The sequence below is a fragment of the Mus caroli genome, chromosome X (assembly GCF_900094665.2).
Source record: "Mus caroli chromosome X, CAROLI_EIJ_v1.1, whole genome shotgun sequence".
Lineage (NCBI taxonomy): Eukaryota > Metazoa > Chordata > Mammalia > Rodentia > Muridae > Mus > Mus caroli.
Genome location: NC_034589.1, coordinates 80,179,531 through 80,199,832, shown reverse-complemented (window position 1 = coordinate 80,199,832; position 20,302 = coordinate 80,179,531). Strand labels below are relative to the sequence as shown.

The 20,302-nt window shown below is 38.4% G+C and overlaps 1 protein-coding gene across 8 annotated transcripts in view; it reads right to left on the bottom strand.

Moving 5' to 3' along the window:
* Positions 1 to 20,302, bottom strand: part of Dmd (dystrophin) — a 2,293,239-nt gene that overhangs the window by 77,191 nt on the left and 2,195,746 nt on the right. For all 8 annotated transcript variants that reach the window (XM_029473189.1, XM_021152893.1, XM_029473188.1 and 5 more), the window contains one exon: positions 18,024 to 18,181. In XM_029473189.1, coding sequence (XP_029329049.1) covers positions 18,024 to 18,181 — 158 coding nt within the window. The remainder of the gene's footprint in view (positions 1 to 18,023; positions 18,182 to 20,302) is intronic.

The window sequence follows — 20,302 nt, the reverse complement described above, 5'->3', positions numbered from 1 at the left end:
CTCCTTGGATACTTTCTCTAGCTCCTCCATTGGGGGCNCTGTGATCCATCCAATAGCTGACTGTGAGCATTCACTTCTGTGTTTGCCAGGCCCTGGCATAGCCTCACAAGAGACAGCTATATCAGGGTCCTTTAAGCAAAATCTTGCTAGTGTATGCAATGGTGTCAGTGTTTGGAGACAGATTATGGGATGGATCCCCGGGTATGGCAGTCACTAGATGGTCCATCCTTTCATCTCAGCTCCAAACTTTGTCTCTGTAACTCCTTCCAAAGGTGTTTTATTCCCAATCTAAGAAGGGGCAAAGTGTCCACCCTTTGGTCTTTGTTCTTCTTGAGTTTCATGTGTTTTGCAAATTGTATCTTATATCTTGGGTATTCTAAGTTGGAATAGCTTCTTAAAATATATATTTACATGAAAGAAATCTAAGTGGAGTCACCATATAATAGAAGAGGTAAAGTCGCAACTCGACATTTTACTATCAAGTGAAACTCCCAGTGCCAGCAATAGGCTATTCAAAGGGATGTCATGGATACCCACTGAAAAACCTGGGCTTTTGCCAAGGCTATTGGGTGCTCATCAGGAATTGATGGTAAGGTCCTATTGCTGAAGACAACATCTATACAACTCATTGAACACAGACAAGTCAAGCTGATGTCTATCTAGAGCCTTTATCCCTACTGACTAACGTTCATGGTACTGATGTATACTACCAGAGGAGAAAGGTAAACACAAACCCAGCTACAAACCTTTCAATCTACAGGTGATCTGCAGGCAAAATGTGCAAATGAAATAGTGGCACAAAGCTTGTGGGAGTGACCAACCATTATCTGATTGGCCTTAAGGCCCAGTCCATGAAAGGAAGACCATGCCTGAAACTGCTTTGGTGACTAAAATCCTGAGACTAGATAGGCCATGGACCTAAGGGAAAACCAAACATTACTGTTATGCTAGCTAAAGGACCTTATTAATAAAATGATTCTCAATGACATTCTGCCATTTTTATAGATCAGTTGTCTTGTCCAGCCATCATCAGAAAAGCTTCCTCCTATGGTAGACAGGAACAAACACAGTGACTCACAATTGGATAATGTGCAGAGGATGAGAAATCTGGAACAAAATGGGATGTCTCCATCAAATCTCTCCCCTCAGAGCTCAGGGAACTTTGCAGAAGAGAAATTGATAGATTGTAAGAACCAGTGGGGATAGAAGATAACAAAGAAACAGTGCCTTTCAAACACAAAAGGACTGGCACACACAAGAACTCACTGAGACTGTGGCAGCATGCACAGCATCTACAAAGGTCTAAGGCAGATGATGAACCAGCTCTAACAGGGTAAGTCAACACAAGCCCCCATTCCTAACCAAAATCTATCTCCAATTTGCAACTGCTTGCAAAGGAAAAATCAATTTTCTCCAATGAAGTCTCACTGGGTACGCAAACAACATTTAAGGGTAGACCCCATGCATGCCCAGCAATAGATGGATATGAAATAAACTCAAAAGTATTTATGAACAGTTTGTCTCACATTGCATTGTTTGAACATTCTTCATCTTACTGATCTTTTGCTTGTATTTATAGCCTTGATTTTGTGTTTTGTGGATTTCTCTCTCACTGTGTTTCTCTTGTGCCTGTTAGTTTTCTAAAGAGAAAGAGGGAAAGAAGGTAGAGTAGGGTAGGTGGGAAGGATCAAGAGAAAATAAGGGAAGGAAAGCTATGATCACTATATATAGATATAGATATATAGATATAGATATATAGATATATAGATATGTTACAAAAGTTGCCGGCTTCCAAGAGAGCCAATCAGTTTTAAGGATTTGACTTCTAGTAGGTGAACCATGCTCCAATGGATGGCCCCATATCCAAGGGCAGCACAAAATGGACCTGGCAGGTCATTTTTTTAAGAGGCTAGAGCTTTGGCTGTTCACTAGCTCCAGCAATAGTGCGTCAGAGGCCAACCTGGTCTACACAGCGAGTTCAAGGCCAGTTACAGCAAAAAAAAACCAAAAAACAAAAAGAGCAATAAGTTGGGATTTGTTGGAGAGGTGAGGGATAGAGCTGGGAGTTTAGGGAAGGAGTGAATATGATCAAAATACATTGTATGAAACTCTTCCTGAATTAATAAACATATACTATATTAAAAACAAAATAAATCTGTCTAATTCTGGTGGCTACAACTAACCCAGAACATAGAGGAGATGTGACATATAGAACAATAATTAAGGGGTTTGAAAGATCTAAGAATAGCTTAAGAGGAACAGGATTATTTAGCCATGAAAACAGAGGGAGAAAGGGAAAGAACAGCCAAGAAAGAGGGACTGAAAGGGCAATGTAATAACAGTTTTCAATTATGTGAATGGCTCTTGCATAGGGTCTTGTGACCAGCTGTTCTATCCCTCCACTGGGGACTGAACAAGAAGAAACCAGCTTAAGCAGCATGAAGAATTTAGGCTGTAACTCACATGCAAGAATTTCCTGATGCTGAAAGTTGTTAAAGCATTAGTGTGAATTACCAAGGGAAGCCATAGACTGTTCTCTTTCAAAATACTATAGATTCTCTAGTGCTTAAAGGTTGGAAATTGTCAACTTTCTTCCGAGCTTTTAAGACACAAGAGCCATCATTTTGGCTCTTTTAAAGCTCGCCAATGCCAACTGACCGTACTGAAGATAAGATATGGGATTTCACATTCTGATTCTGTTTCCATCTTTCATTTTTATGACAAAACTACTCTGTATCCCCATGGTATATCCCCTCTACTTTTGTCTGGCAACAAAGAAGAAGAAATTAAAAACCAGGCGAGTTTCTACAAAGATATAACAGATTTAGAGTGAAAATCTAACTAAAACTGCATTCTGATCATTCTCAGGAAATATATGCATGCGTGTGCACAAACACACACACACACACACACACACACACATGAAGAGATATATGTATGGATGCATGAGTAGGAACAATACTAAATTGATGAGGTATTCTAAAAAACCATGATGTCGACAATGGATTGAAATAATGTATATGGATTCTTTATATACATAAAACCTCAGATATTTTGCTTTGTCCCTATCAAAGATCACTTTAGCCTCAACCCTAAATGATGCTTTCAAGTCAACTATACAAAAGGAATTTTAAGCCTTGGCTCTTCTTTGATGGATAGCATTATTTCGTTTTTACTTTTGTTTCGGCAATGTCTCTTTTTTGTCCTCATCCATAGCATATGCGTGAGTAAGGCTATCCCAGTTCTTTCTACTGTGATGAGAAGTATCTTGCCTTTTCTCATCTCTTTGTCCTAATCTATCACAAATGTCCAGGGAAAAATGGGGGAATTAAAGAATACAGTATGGTTGGTGAAGGGCTTGTGTAGTGTATATGAAGCCTTGGTTCAGTCCCTAGCATCATATGAGACGGGATTCAGTGTAACACACCTGTAATACCAGCACTCAGGAAGCAGTAGTAAAATAACCAATCAGAAGGTAAGGTCATCCTTAGCTATATGCTGAGTCCTAACAGGCTAACCTAAAATACATGAGACCCTTTCTTCCAACAAAAGAAAGCAATTGGAAACGAAAAAGAACAGTATATTTAGCTCAAAAGTGCAGAAAAACAATTGGTTGTCATTACTGTTATTCTTCACAGCATATTGGAGAATGATTTTATACAAATGTCACTTTTTATCCAAATTTAGGTAAGTGAGAAAGCAGTTAGAACAAAATCCTGATATTTGGAGTTTCTAACCAAAAGATTTAACTACATATATAAGAAATATAACAGAATTAAATGGTAAATTTGGAGATAATGTCTTGCTTAGTTATCATAAGACCAACTGGGTGCCGAAGTTCAAACTGAATACTCACATTTCTCTCAGGATAACAGCATCATTTCATAGCTACCGAACAACTGCAACTGAGAGGTTTCTCAGCAAGCCACAAATCTCAGCTACCAAAAACCTACAGATCTTATTTTTAAGGGAGGACAACCAGCATTTCTACTCTGAGATTTATGAGAACAATGTCAATACTTAACAAATAAAAACAATCCATATTGAGAAGTAAACATTATCCAAGGGTGTGTATCTCGTTATTCTCACACAATAGAGCTACAAACCTAGAATCCAGACTTGTTTATCCACCCATTATTTCTTTCCTAAATTGAAAGATATTCAAAGGCAGTAACTGTGCTTCACAGGCCTTCTACAAAAATTTTGCAGATTTAATTTTTGGTAGGAATTACTTTTCAGTATGATCATTATTTTAAAAAGGAAGGCTTGCAAGAGCTGAATAAATTTAAAATGAAACCAACAACAGTAAACATGGACCAGTGCATAAAATACTCAAAAAGGTTATCTAAGCAGGAGAAAACAATATATGCCTTTTCTCAAACTGCTGCAAGTTTCCTTTTAAATAGCATAGCACAAATATCAGCTAGGCATACGCCTTAGTGCCAGCATTTGGGAGGTAGAGGCAAGATAATCTGCAGTTCAGGGCCAATTTCAGCTACATAGTGGACCAGACTGGGCTACATGAGACCCTAACACAAAGCACCAAACAAATGTGTCTGCCAGATTACCTTTCATGGTATCTCACAAAAAGTCTATAGACTATCTGTAGACTTTGTAGATATGTTTAAAACGATTTAACTTAGAGCATACAGAATTCACATAGAGAGTTTTAAGAAAATCTTTACTCTAGCTCAGTGGCTCTCAACAAAGGGTGAAAAGTATAGCTCAGATGGCATGTGACAAGGTTTGCAGACTTTTTGGGTTACTACACAAAGGTGGGAAGAGGCTCTGCCAGCATTCAGTAGACAGAAGCCAGCATTCTTAAAACATCCCATGATACACAGGGCAACCTCCCACAACAAAGAATTACAATTATTTTGACCTGATGTATCATAAGCACCAAGGTTGATAGCCATGATTCACATGTCAGAACTAAGAAACCAACATGGTTCATCAGTAATAACCAAACAGCAGACTTTCCTGGGAGTCCTACAGGGAACCTAGCAGGTAGGCAGCTATCTTCTGTAAGCCAGAAACCAGGGAGCTGTGATGGGTGTATTTGGCTGTTGCCTGGGAGTAAAATGCTATATTGGCTTACATACTGTGCATAGAGAGAATGAAAGGGGCTGACAAATAAAGTGACTCAGAACACGAGTTGCACGGAAACCTGCTAAAACTGTAGACCCTGACTTGCTTCACAAACAGGAACTCGATGCCATGCATTAGCGATTGAAAAAGTAACAGAAATTAATTTAATCATGAAAAATAATTATGTTGAGTCAGACAGACAGTTGAGCTGGTGCAGTTATGTGTGTGCATATGTGCTTTGCACAAATACGTGTATGCATGAATTGAGGTTAGAGGAACAATAATAACTAAATATACAAATGCATGTATGGTGATAGAATTCTGATTTAAAGAAAATTCACATTTAGAGACAACACTGGGGACAAACTTCATATTTTTAAAAGCCTGCTCTTCCTGACTACTCCATTTGCTATTTTCCCTAGGAAGATGTGCTTTTCATAAATCCAAATAATCATTTCAACATCACTGCCACTGTGAACAGACAATGACATGAACAGTTAACAGCTCAACTTTTGTGGTCCTGATTTTTCAAAGCTGTACTATTGAGAAACCTTTACGAAATTGAATTGAACAGGCTGTACACAAGGATTTCCAACTGCAGAGTGGCTAGTCAGGGTCAGATAGTATAGAACAAGCAGTTCTGACTGCTCCCTGAGCTGTTATTGCAATGTCTTCAGCAACCTCTAAATCTACCAAGGGCATCAGTGGAATATTTTACATAAGAGCAACGTCTACACTAGCACTGAACATAAAAGGCAGAACAAGCGCATGTTGTAAAGAATATTAATGACTCTTCCTCCAAACTATCCCAATTTTTATGAAAATCAAATGAGCGATAAAAAAAAATCCGTCTATAAAACTACACAAAACCTGCATGTAGCAAATAAAACAGAAAGAAGGTGACAGTTTCATCCTCCTAGACACAGATACTTGCGTTTCGCCTTTGAGTTGCTGAGGAAACTAGTGTAGGGACACAAGGGATCATTTATTTGAGGTGGTACACACAATGTTTTTTCATGTTTTGCTCTTAGTGTATGCTACCTCTCTTCCGAGAACCATCTGTTTTCATGTAAAAGGTCACATTCTATGTACAAGACTGTTTCCTTTGCCCTACAGCTTTCTTGCAAGAGTTATTACCCAGATCAGGTAAGACTTTGCTGATAATGCCCAAGCTTTGAAGTAAGTACAGTAATCTATTTTCCTTTCTGCCTTTGGAACACTTAGCACATAATCAAAGAAACCTGGGGATAAGTAACTCTTAAGATAATCTGTTTTAACGTTATGTTACAGATTAAAAAGCTAGCCCCAAAGAGGTTAAAGACATAGCTCAAGAGTATTATTTTAATAATAAAATACAGATGCTTAAAGTAGTATTAAAAAGGGAGGACAAAAGTAATGTCCTATGGGAACATAGAGGTTGATCTCCAAAATTCTTTTGAAACCTTTGATTCCATAATTTGAAAGCCCTAAGCTGTCATAGCTAAGAAACCTCTTCTTAAGGAAATGTAGAGGTACCTAATTTTATATTGAATTCTTCACTTGTCTATGGAAAAACATATTGATTGTGATTTGGCATGCAAGGGAGTATTCTGAAACACCGTGATGAATGCATACTTATATATCTTCTGATCACCTTCCTACATTTTGGTTTTGTCAATACATGTTCTTCAGGGCATTAGATGTTACGGCATATGTGAGCTGCACAGGCTGATAGGCCTGAGTCAACACATACATTAAAGTAGAAAATGGGTGGTGGACAGGGTGAAGCAGAAATACTGATGACCTTCTCAATCTTCATTAGCATACCGTTTCAGTTATATGTTTCTCTGCATCGACTTAGTCTTGTTCACAGAAGAATATGTTAACATGAAAATATTTATGCCTCCATGAGGAGAAGCGATTGTTTCTGTACATTGCTGTTTAAAATAATGCTATAGTAAAAATATTCCAAAGTAGTTCAAATAGGAGAAACATCATTTGTACATTCACACTAATGCTCGAGAAAATGTGCGGGTAGGGAGGTGGAAGTACTTCTTCATATAAGAAAACCAAGTCGTGCATTCAAAAAGAATGTTAGAATTAGAAAACCCTACCATGCCACCACTAAGAGAATAATTGGATTGCACAAGATTACATACATGCTAACACCAAAGATTGTTAAGGATGGCCACAGAGTCTCAACAATTACTTTCTAATGGCAGAGGGAAAGGAGGTACTAGTGGAAATATGTGCCAACACCACTTCAATACAATTAGTGTTACTTATAAGAAGAGAGTTCAATCTTCTGGCAAAACAAAAACAGACAAAAAACTCAAACAAAACAAACAAATATAAAAGAACCCAAAACTTAAAGGCTGATCATGATGGAGAGGAGATATCCAGAACATGAATATTCAGAAGAAACATGGTCTGGGAACTAGAGAGGTAGGCCAGCAGTTAAGAGCTCTGGTTACTCTTTCCAGATGATGGCAGTTTGGTTCCCAGCACCCACATGGTGGCTCACAACCATCTATAACAGCAGTTCCAGAGAATGTGAGGCCATCTTCTAGCCTCCGTAGGGTAGGTAGTACATACATGTTGTCACAGACAAGCAAGCAAGCAAAACACCCATAAATATAAAATAAAATAAGTACAGTGTCCTTTTTAAAAAAGCAAACTGGTCTGTACCAATTCAAAAAATGTCAATATGATGAAAAAAACTGAAAAATTCAAATAATAAAAACTGTTGAGGGACTGTGATGGCTAATCTTGGTCATCAGCTTGATTAGGTCTGGAACCAACTAAAACCTAAGCAGTGGGGCAAACCTGGAAAGATCAGTTACAGTGAGAAAAGTCACCTTAAATCTGTGCCACACTTTCTGGTGGCAGGCCACATTTTTTGAAAAAAGAAAAACATGGAAGAAGAAAGCTTTTGGTTTGCCTACTTGCCCTCATTCTTGTTGGCGAATTCATCTATCCTATTACTTCACTGGCAAACAACAAGACAAAAAGTATACTGAAGAGCAGCTGATTCTTCAGTTCGGCCTTATTTACTGAACAACTACTGGATTCTTGATCTTTCCTTGACAGATAGCCTTTATTGGACTACTCTGATCACAGCCTGTAAACCATTCTAATATATATATATTAGAATATATATATCATATTCTATATATATATATTATATATATATTCTCTCTCTATATATATAGAATATAATATATATATAAAACAGAATATATATTACATTATGTATAGATATATACATAGATATATATCTATATATATAGAATATATATATTACAGAATATATATATATATATTCTAAAGTATGTGTGTGTTTGTGTGTGTGTGTGTGTGTGAGAGAGAGAGAGAGAGAGAGAGAGAGAGAGAGAGAGTCTTGATTGGATCTTGAAAATAGCTAATATAAGGAACACTCTAGACCAAAAGGGACTTTTCATTGTGGATGTTGTTGGATAAACTACTAAATACATGTAAATTGTGTAAATGGCAGCAAACATTGCCACTCACATAGCTACTGGGAAACATGTAAAAACATAACCTTGTTAAGTAGCAGACTCTTGTGTCTTGATTTGCGGACCTGGGATTTATAGGAAAGGTATATGTAGTCAAATCTTGAGGTTTGTGTTGTGGTGCCTCTTTCCTTTTAAATAGTAAACGATAAAGGATGTTTATGCACATGTATGCTCACATACAGCACACAAAGAGGACTCTGAGAGTAATACTTATGTATACAGCAAAAACGAATGGTTAGAGAGATGCATAGCACAAATGGTTATTCATTATTCTCTTATCAACTCTTAGTGACTGAAGTGTTTCAAATAAAATAATGGCTGGGAACCACCATTTCTCTCAAGTTATTCCTTCATATGAAAATGTAATGTAGGAGGATGGGTAAAAGAGTCTTTAACAAGTATAGATAGAGAAGGCATTCAATTGGTGTTAAGATAAATAGCATAAAACTGTGAAATCTCCTCAAGAAGCTAGGAACCTAACACAAAACTCACTTTCTACTCTCTCATTATGGTTCCTAAAACACCCTCCTTTGCACCATATAGATGGACTTTTCTGGGATCCTAAATTGCATTTCCAGTCATGAAAATGAGTTCTTGTACATTTCCAGAATTTTTATCTCGTTTGATGTGGAGATTGAAAGGTCAAGACTTGTCTTGAAATAAGAAAGAAAAGGCTTCCCAGAACTGCCGTCTTGGGTAGAAATCAAGTATTTTATTTAAAGTTGTGAAGATAATGAGCAGATTGGAGGCCAGCAGTCACTGCTCTAAATATTAATCAGGACTCTGAATCACCCATTAAAGATAAAAATCAGCCCAAACAATAACACATGGTGATTATCCACTCTTCATTTACATGTTCAAGGACACCTATCCTGACCTCAGGCTCTCCACTCCACCTGGCTAATACAGCAATTAACACCCTGGCCTTAGAGCCCAGAAGCCCAATTTGAAGTTCTATGCAAATCCCTTCATATATTCAGTGTTAGGAATTTATGACAAAGAGTTCTACATATATGGAGAAGTGCCCATCTACCTGCGGTGCTATAGAACATACGTTATCAAATACAGAGAAGGATGCTTTATATAATGGTGAATCTTATAAACTCTTCCATTGCTTCCTCCTGTGCTTATTTAAAGCCCAGTTGAGGAAAAAGCAAAATTGGAGAAAGAAAAAGTGCAGAGCTGTAGTTCCCATTGATTGGCAATGAGCACAATGACAATGAAGACCAAGGAATTTTAGAACTGTTATATATACTTTATATATTTGTCTAAACTCAGGACTGAACACAGAATAGTAAATATTACTCTACCAAATCAAATGTAGCATTACAAAAGAAAACAGATGAAACTCACTCTGTGTGTGATGTGTACACACAGTGTGCGTGTGTGTGGGGGGGGTGGGCTTTGCATGTGTGTGGACAGGCCAGAGGAGGACTCCGAGAATCCTGCTCTGTCACTTTTGACCTTACTCCTCTGGGACAGGATATTTCACAAACCCAGTTGGCTAAAAGAATCTGAATCTTGACTGGTGGTAGTTGGGCAGAAAGCCCTGGCAATCTTCCTATCTCCATATCAACCCTCAAGCTGAGTTTACAGGTACATGCAACCATGGCTACCTTTTACAGGGCTGCTTGGGATCCAAACTCAGGTCCTAATATTTGCACAGCATGCATATGTCCCAAGTCTCAAAATGTTTTTAAAAAGCTATCATAAAACATTATTAAGGGGCTGCCTTAATGGCTCAGTAGTAACTTGCTGCCCAGCATCCTGAGGACCTGAGGTTCATTCTCAGAGCTGACAAGTTGGAAGCAGATGATCAGCATTTACAAGAGCTGTATGTGCGTGCATATATGAGTGTGCTTGCATACACACACACACACACACACACACACACACACACCACAAATAAGTAAATGTTTAAAATTGTTTACAGGCCAGCCAGAGCTATCTAGTGAAACCTGGCTTGAAAAAAAATCCAAATGTAAGTACAATAAGAACTTGTATAGCTAGCTACCAGGTGAATAAGTCAAGATATGCTGAAGACATTGGATGAGATCAAAATCTTCCACAAGTTAAGTTTTATACTTTTTCACCTTAAATCTTTAGAAAATATCTTTCCATTAAAAAAAATTCAGTAGGTTTGACTCAAACAGATCCAGACACCCACAGCCAAACAGTGGATGGAGCTGGAGAACAGGCGGAAGGATTGCAGGCACCAAAGGGGATAGGAACTCCACAGGAAGACCAACAGAGTCAATTAACCTGGACCACTGGGGCAATCAGTGACTGAGCCACCATCCAAAGAACACACTTGAGATGCACCCAGGCCTCCCCACATATATGTAGCAGATGTGCAGCTTGGTCTTCATGTGGGTCCCAAACAACTGGAGTGGAGCCGTCCCAAAAGCTGTTTGTTGCCTGTCTGTGAGATATGTTCTTAAAGCTGGGCTGCCTTCTCTGGCCTCAGTGGGAGAGGAAGTGCCTAGCCTCACAGAGACTTGAAGTGCCTGGGGTGAGGGATACCCAGGAGGGCCTTCATCTGCTCAGAGAAGAAGGGGAGGAGGGGTGGGTGGTGGCTGTGAGAGGGGATAATCAGGAGCTGGCAGTGATAGTCATATAAAATGAGTAAGTTAAAAAAAAAATCAGTGCTTAATACTGGGAGGAAAGCAGTGATAAATGTTGAACTTCTTATTTCCTAGTTTCCTTGATCATGAAGCATTTGTTGTTATTTTTTTACCATGAATTAGCACAAATATTGAAATGATAAAAACATTAATCCAGGATTCAAAACAGATTTAAAGCCAAAGAAAGGGAGGGGGGCTGTTTTTCAAGCATGAGGCTTTGGGTTCAGCCCCTAGTATCACAGCAAAAGAAGTAAGTGAACAAACCCACTGACCTGCACTTTTCTTTTTCTCTGTTCCTATCTGTAGAAAAAGTGAGTTGGAAATGCTAATTCATGATAAAACTTACCTTCCACAAAAGGCTACCTCAATGAATATACATATGCATCCCTCAGTCCAAAGGGGCTCTAAAGGCAATGACTATAGCATCCAAAATAGGCTTCCAAAAAGGGGAAGGTTTTTTTTAATAATTTATCTATGGAAATATGAAAATATAAAATGTAATCAATTGCCTTGAGAATTGATATCTAATTAGGGGAAAAGTCTCCTAGAATGGCAGTTTTTATGCCTAGAAACATCTGCATAGAAACAGCCTTAAGAGCTTCAAATTGAATCCACAGATATTTAGTTATAGGTATAATGAACTGTTATCTTGACATGATAGTCTCATATCACAAGACACTGAAGGTAGTCATAGTTAGAACCCCGACTAGCACTTGCCCACAACAGTTTACCCCTACTGGCTCATTTGATCCTCATAATACTACCAAGAAATCAGTAGTCAGGGAAGGTAAGAAATGTACCTGTACAAATCTTACCCAGAGCAGCCTTGAGATTTTACATCTAAACAGACAAACTTCATTGTTTAAGCACATATAGTTTCACAATTCCAAAGATCCTTGTGTGGTTTTTTTTTACACGAAACACACACATACTTGTTTTAACAATTGAGACTGTAATTTATTCTTATTTCTATATTTGTTCTATATTATTCCAACTCCACATATGAAATTTATTTTGTCATATGAATATAAAATTTGAAAGATAGTTGAAACAGCAATGCATTCATTTTGAATGTATGAATACAGCAGGAGGCAGAAAACAGATGTAGAATGAGCAGATTTTGACACTCTAGTATTTGTAGTTGAAGCATACTGAATATAAAGTTGGTGTACTCAAGTCTATCTAAATAATAAAGTCATTAAAGTGTTTATAGAAGAAAATACTACAAAGCCTATCAGAGTGGAGGAGGGAAGTATGTCTCAGAGGAATACCAAATGCTATTTGCTGACATATGACTCTTTTCTGAAGTCACTGAAGACTTTTTGTACCTAAAAGCAATATTTGGTTTTAGTTAAAAACAAACAAGGCACAACCAAATGGATTAAAGGGTTTTTTTTTATTTATTTAGTCACTTATATATAGGTGACTGTCTGTAGGAATGTGCACATGAATGCAGATGCCAGTAAACTACAAAAGAGAGCGTCAGATTCCCCTGGACTTGAGACACAGGCGTCACCTAACATGAGTGCTAGGAACCACACTCAGGTTCTGTGCAAGCTCAGTATGTACTCATAACCACTGAGCCATGTATTTCTTATAAAGGTGTGTATGCTAAAGTGGAGATATTCATTAATTTATGTCATCCCTCTGCAACCTAAAACTGATAAGTATTATATCAACACAATAATCCTTTATTTATTAGTCCTGACCAGTATTTGAACTGGTTAAGCCCAGTAGTTGGTATAAAGGTATAGGACAAACTATATTCACCACCTCTCCTTGAGCATCATTTCTTGCTCTGAAAAAGGAAAGCCGTAGACAACCTGAAGGTACTTTCAGGCAGTCTGTGACCTGCTGCCACAGTGAGTTTGGCTTTATTATGGTCTGAAAGATCAATTTCCTATCTCAATGTCCTTTTTGTAAGGGAATAGGAAAGAGGAACAAAGTAATCACACACTAGTTGAAGCTGTATCACAAAACAGCCAAGTTTCAAAATGGTTCCATCACTATCAAAAGGAGGCAACTTCCCAGAGAATGCATGGACAGTAGTGTGCTGGCAGCTTCACTTAGTATTATTACTGAAGATGCCACAAACTTACGGTTTCGATATCTACAGACACGGTTTCATTTCTACTAACTTTTCAGTGTGAGGGGCGGGGGAAGAATCATGGCATGCAATGTTGACTTCAGAAGACAACTTTGTGGAATCAAACCCCTCCTTCCACTTTTATGTGGGTTCTGAGGTTGAACTCAGGTTGCTAGGCTTTTGTGGTAAGTTCATTTATTTCCTGGCTCTCTATCTTATTTTTTGAGATTGGCCCTCTTGCTGAATCTGGATCTCACCAATTCAACAAGGCTGTCTGGCCAGCAAGACCATGCAAGGGCTCTACCTTATGCGGGATTATATGCACACGCTGCCACAAGTAGACTTTTACATGCATGTAAGGAATCCATACTCAGTTCAAAGACCCTAACACGGTACAAGTCCATTATCAACTCTCCCCAGACTCCTGTTTGTTCATTTTAGAAGGCCTTGCTATGTAACCCAGAATGACTTCTAACTCACTATGTAGCTCAGGGTAGCCTCAAACTTGTAGTGAGCCTTCTGCTTCTGCCCCCTAAGTAATGGGAATATATGTGTGTGCTACCATATGGGTTATTAGTCTTTTTGTTTTCTTTTTTTTGTTGTTGTTGTTTTTTAGATCTGATGGGTGACTTCCTTTACATCTTTGTAAGCAGATGGTGGGGATACATAGAACTGTGGGAACCTTCTGAAGATCACTCAGAGAGCTTGGTCCATGAAAATTTATCTTTCTCCCCACCACAAGTAGACCATGAACTAGAAGTTTCCACACCTTCCTAACTAGACTAGCATAGGAAAAAGTAAGTTTTCTATGTGGTGACAAGAAACAAAGGGCCCAGAAGAACTACTCTTTAAAGTCAACACCTGAAGTGCAAAAAAAAAAAAAAAAAAAAAGAATCAATAAGAGAAACAAACACTTCACTGCCTCCTCATGCTAGCAGAAATAGCAACAACCTTTGAGCACAAGCTCGCAGAAGGAGCAAGCCTCCCAATTCCCAAGGTCTTCCACTTCAAACAGAGGGCAGAGGGTGTTTTCACTGTTATCTTTCTCAGTGCAAACATTGTACTTGCATGCCTTTGGCACAATGAAAGGCAAGGTGACCACCAGAGCACCTGGTTGAGGAAAAGCAAGCCAGGGCGAGCACAAGAAACAAGAATCCTGAAGGAAACCTTCACAATGGAGCCATTCAAACGGATAGGAAATGATTACAACTTAAGAGTCTCCCAATAAGATAAGCCACATCTGGGCCCACTCTACTATAATCGCACAGTTCATCAATACTTGACTGTACCAATCCCCTCAACAATTCTTGCCTATCCCATGTTATATACAGCACATCTTATTCTATCCAGGACAAATGTGATGAAATGTTTGTTGTGTGCCCTTGAGAGCAGGCTGGGAAAAGGTGTCAAAAAGAGCATATCTGGGGAAGATGTGGCAGATAAAGATGAGAATCTAACTGTTCTATTAGTTAAGGGAGGCTAGGCTTTCACAGACTAGTTGTTCAAACATAAAACCAAAAACCTCCAAAGCTTGCCCACTGTACTCTCCTCAAAAGAATGAGAATTCAGTGAGCAAATTCATAGGAATAAAAGCAAAATTTTATAAGTAGTCGTGATATTACGTATAATCATGCTAAATGCAAACAATGAGGTGTGGCTGTTCTAAGGTATCAAATGCAATGTCTCAAAGCAATGCTTATGGAACTACAGTAGAAAACATCTGAGGGCTACAATAAAGAACTAAAATTTATCCAGTAGAAAATGGAAAGAAATTGGAGACGTTTAATGATGGTTGCCATGTGGTAATACTTTTCTTTAAAGTACATAAAAGGACATTCCCACTAAAGAAAGGCACTATAGTGTGTACTTAGGCTTCCTAGGATAACAATGTGTGTGTGTACATGCAATGAGCAGACTGAGAAACAAGATAAAGATGGTGACAGAAAGGAAAGGATTCAAAAGAAACATTGTATTTGTATTCTCTCTCTCTCTCTCTCTCTTCCTCTCTCAAATTATAAATGCCCAAAGAAGGAAAATAAGGGAGAAAAAAAGCAAGGAGCAAATAGAAAGTCACTTGTTATCGCTGGACATCTATTGGTCAGTTTCTCCCCAAACTAACAAAAGAAGTTTCCAGGAGCTTGCCAGCTAGCACAGAAGCATTCAATCAATATGCAAGATGGACTGAGTTCAAATGCCAATGCTGAGAAGAGAGCGCGGCTAGTACAGAGAAGGCAAGTAATCCTGTAAGAGAGGCAGAGTGCTGGAGAAGGGGCAACTAGCAAAAGCAGAGGCAGAACAGGCTGGCCTCCTCACCAGGGGAAACAGAGCTCTAGCTCAATAGCCCCCTAACCTGACAACCAAATCCAAGTAGAGACACTACAACAGCAAGAGGGGTGATAGCTGTCCAATGAGTCAGTACAGGAAGGTGACAGCGAGTCCTAAGCATAGCTCTCTGCAACAGGGGCCATCATACAGTAGAAACAGCTGCCAATACCACTATAATCTTATCTTTACTTTTTTAACCTAAGATACAATGCATAGGTACATACATGAACACTATATAGTTCCTAACCTATGAATACTAGTGCATGCATGATATAGCTTGAACTCAAAAAGAAGAATTTTACTAAAAGAAAAACAAAGATTAGGGGGCCACTTATATCAGTGCATGTTGTTGTATAACTGATTTGTTTTAAAAAAGAGATCTTTATTATATACAGTTGTTAGAATTCATTATATGAAAGTTAGTAGTATTGATATTCTAGAATTGATATTACTACAGCAACATGTAAAAAAAGTATCATAATGACAGTGTGTTCATGCTTTGGAATGGTGAAAAATGTACTTATTTCTCATATCTATTTTAAAACTAGTCTGCCACCATTTTGGCAAAATAATTCAAATGTGCCCTATGCCATAATAAGTGGGCTTATTTTGTACACATTCATAAAGAACTAAATCATATTATCAAAACTCTTAAAGAGTCAAACTGCTTTACGATCCAAATAGTCACAGGGTTCTGCCAAGAAAGCTTCCTGGGATTTTCTCTTAGTCTGTGGTAAAAGACTTCAATTTTATAAATCTTAGCCATCGTGAATGGGATTAGAATGGATTAAGAAACCTCACATAAGTAAAACAGCTTGTAACATTTAAAAATACATAAGAATACAGTGAATAATGTGGTCTTGAAAATATCTGATTACATTAATTCTGGTGGCATTACAACTAGAAAGAGTTGTTGAAGAAAAGCCATCTGTTAATATGAATCAAAAGCCACAAAAAATATTTATAGCCTTGAATCTGATCATTATATTCCTGGAGAATTTATCCAAAGGAATCAATGTCAGAGAAAATAAATGGGACTGGGGAGCCTTGGTGGTCTAAGTGCTTGCTATGGAAGTATAATGACTTGATTGAACTCAGAACTCTAGAAACTATAAAAAGCCAGGCAACACATTGTATGTCTATAATCTCACTGGTCCTACGACAAAAGAAGAAGCAGATATAGGAGAACCCCTGAAAGTTGGTGGGCCAGCTTTTCAGGCATATATACTAGCAAAGAGCAAGAGACCCTTTCTGAAACAAGATGGGAAGTTAGGACTTATATGCAAGGTTATCCTCTGTGGTATATGCATGCCCACATTTATACCTAGAAGAAAACCACACACACATACACAGACATACCCACACAGGGAGGGAGGGAGGGAGGGAGGGGGTGAAGGAAGAAGAAAAGGAGGGAGGGAGCTAGGGAGGGAGGAAGAGAGAGAGAGAGAGAGAGAGAGAGAGAGAGAGAGAGAGACTAGAGAGAGAGATTGATTTTAAAGAAAAGCAACAATTACATGAAGATGTTCATTATAGCACTACCTATTGATACTACATACTTTACCAAAAATAGAAACAGCCTACATGGCTATCATAGCCGAGTGCTTAGGCATTGAGAAGGACAAGTAGGAGGAGGGGGGGGAGGAGGAGGAGGANGAGGAGGAGGAGGAGGAGGAAGAGGAGGAGGAGGAGAAGCAGAAAAGAAAGGACAGAGAGAATCAATAGGGCAGGAAAAGGCAGAATGAACAAGAATGGTAGTATATTGATCAAATAGACAGTAGGAAAAAAGTACAAACCTTAGCTCTTACTATAAGACTTATAGGGAGGGCTGGATATGTGTATGTATATGTGGGGGGGTAGGGATGGGGCATGGAGTGGACTGGTGGTACCACATTTGCTTTGTCATACACACAGAAAAACAAAAGAGCTGGATAGTGACTGGAGAGACATCCAATTACTGTGCAGATTATGGTCAAAGGAGGGATAGGGACACCCTGGCTTCACAGCTAACAAGGACAGATCACACTATTCCTGCAGATCAGTCTAATTTAAATAGAGCTAAAATCACTGGCATAGCTGTGGTTAAACAATGGAGGTCATGTTACTATTTGCTGGGGAGGGGGTGGTCCTTTCCCCACTTACAGACTTACAAAGGAAGTGCTCATGCTTCATAGAAAGCAGCCCAGGGTCACCTCCACACCTCTTTGTTGTGACATCTGGTTTTAGCTTAGGCTCCTGGAAACTCTGTTCTATATGGAGACTGTTTATGCACTCATAGAGTTACATTGTTGTGTAGCATTTGTGATGCCCTAGGTTCTATCTCTCAGCATTACAAAGATGAATAAATAAATAAATAAATAAATAAATGGAAAAAAGTGAGTAACTTACAAATTGGAAGCAGCTCCTGACACTCGGCTCAATGTTACTGCCCCCAAAGGAAGCAACTTCACCCAACTGTCTTGGGATTTGAATAGAATCATGCAGAAGAAGACCCAGCCTACGCTGGTCACAAAAGCCAGTTGAACTTGCCACTTGCTTGAAAAGGTCTATAAAAGAAAGAAGAGAATCATAAAAAATCAAAGCATAAGTGGACATAAGCAGAACCTAATGTCCATTTCAATGTGAGAACTATTTTACAGGAATAGCCAATATTCCCACAAAAGGGCTCACTGTTTTTCTTTTTTATCTTTCTTTTCTCTTTTTTGGGGGGGTAGTGGAGGGGGTGGTAAACATGCTATAGAGTTGAAGATAACCTCAAACTTCTTATTCTCCTGATTCTACCCCTGACTGGTAAGTATAGGTGTGTGGCTTTATATAGTTCTTGGAACTGAACTCATGGCTTTCTCTATGTTAGGCTGAGAGAGATTAAGGCTAATTTAGGCTTATAAGAATATATCTCTATAAATTAGGCTAATCATCACTACCTACGTATCATGTGTGAAAATTTAAATACACTATAGCCCTGCAAAGAAGTGAAATTTACATGTATTCTATATTTCATTTATTTATCTGTAGAATGGGAGTCACACATTATTGTGGCCCATGTGTACAAGTCAAAGGAAGACTTATAAGGAGTCAATTCTCTCCTTTCCACCTTGTGGGTCTTGAAGACCATATTTAGATCATCAGCTGCAATGGCAAGGGCCTTTATCTATGGCACCACTACCAACTCTACATGTACTTTCAAAAGTTCCATTTTTATTGATTTATTATGTATGCATGCAATTAGAGCACTTGAAGGTCAGGGGACAACTTCTACAAGTTGGTTTTCTCCCTCTATCATATGGATTCTGGGGATGTAGCCTAGGTTAACAGGCTTGGCAGCAAGTATCTTTACCCACTGAGCTGGCTCATCAGCTCCCTAAATATATTCTTCACACCTGAATTGTTCAAAGCAAAACACAATCCTTTGGTAACTCTTATATATATGATATGAATCCTACAACAGCATTTTATAACCAGGAGCCGTATAACTAATCAAAAGCATGTGAGTACATGAAAAGATACAGCAAAATCAGGTCTTCTTTCCAGAGTCGTAAGCCCACTAAGCTTTACTGAGATTTGGCATATATGCTCACACAGGATGTGTGATTAGCCTATGTGTAATTAGTTTATATCATGTTATACTATCACTGATTTTCTGTATCTGTCTTACTGTTTCTGTATTTGTTTTCTGGAAGAAAGGGTTTCACTGGGTAGTCAAGGATGGCCTTAAACTTATAAATAGCAAGTGGAGACAGGAAGGAACACAGGGAGAGCCACCCCTACCCATGTCTTTTTAAAAGGCAACACGCCCAACTTAAATCAAGGAACTATAATATTTAAAAGAGGAAAGCACTGAGAAGTATTGTTTTATTTAAAATAATTTTAAAGGGTTAAAAAATATTTCTCCTTGTGTGGGAGTGGTTTTATTTTCTTTTGTTTAGTTCTTAGGAAAGAAAAATTCCTGTGGGAACTAAGTCAGTGCCTCAGTGGTTTGTGTATGTTATGGCTTACTCCACAAAAGTGGGCACCATGGCACAGGTGGCTTTGTAGCAATGCCATGATTTCTTTGGCTTCTGACAATCTTTATACCCAGAAAACCTCTTCATCTTCTTAGGAGGAAGCCAGAGCAGACTAGCTTCGTTCAATTCCTCCTGGAAGCATTTCTTACAAGCATCTCAAGGGGAAAAACATAAACAGTCCTCTCCATTCATGACAGACACAGAGGGTAACTTGGTCATCCAAGCTATCAGTCCTTTAACATTTGCTTTTTATTTTAAATTTATATTTTTAAGTAGAAGATCCCAATAGCTAATCAAAAGAAAATTCTAGAGGGTGCTATTTACCTTTTAAGAAATACCAAGCTAGCCATCCATCAGACAGTAAAATGTTAGTCACGTCACAGAATTGGATGTGTCAGTACAACTTGCAGTAAGATGATTATAAAATAAACAATGTGTTTTGAACACAAATGTTAGACAGCATTCTTTAAACGGGAATCCAAATGCAGGGGAAATGCAGGGATTAAACCTTCACATTTCTTTTCCTGACTTACACAAAGGGGTTAGAAAATCAGACTTTATCCCCTTGGTGCATGTGTTTTATTCAGACACAGTCAATGTAACATAAAATAATACTCGGACTGGAGAAGCTAATCCTCATTCTCTATTTAAATACCTTCAATT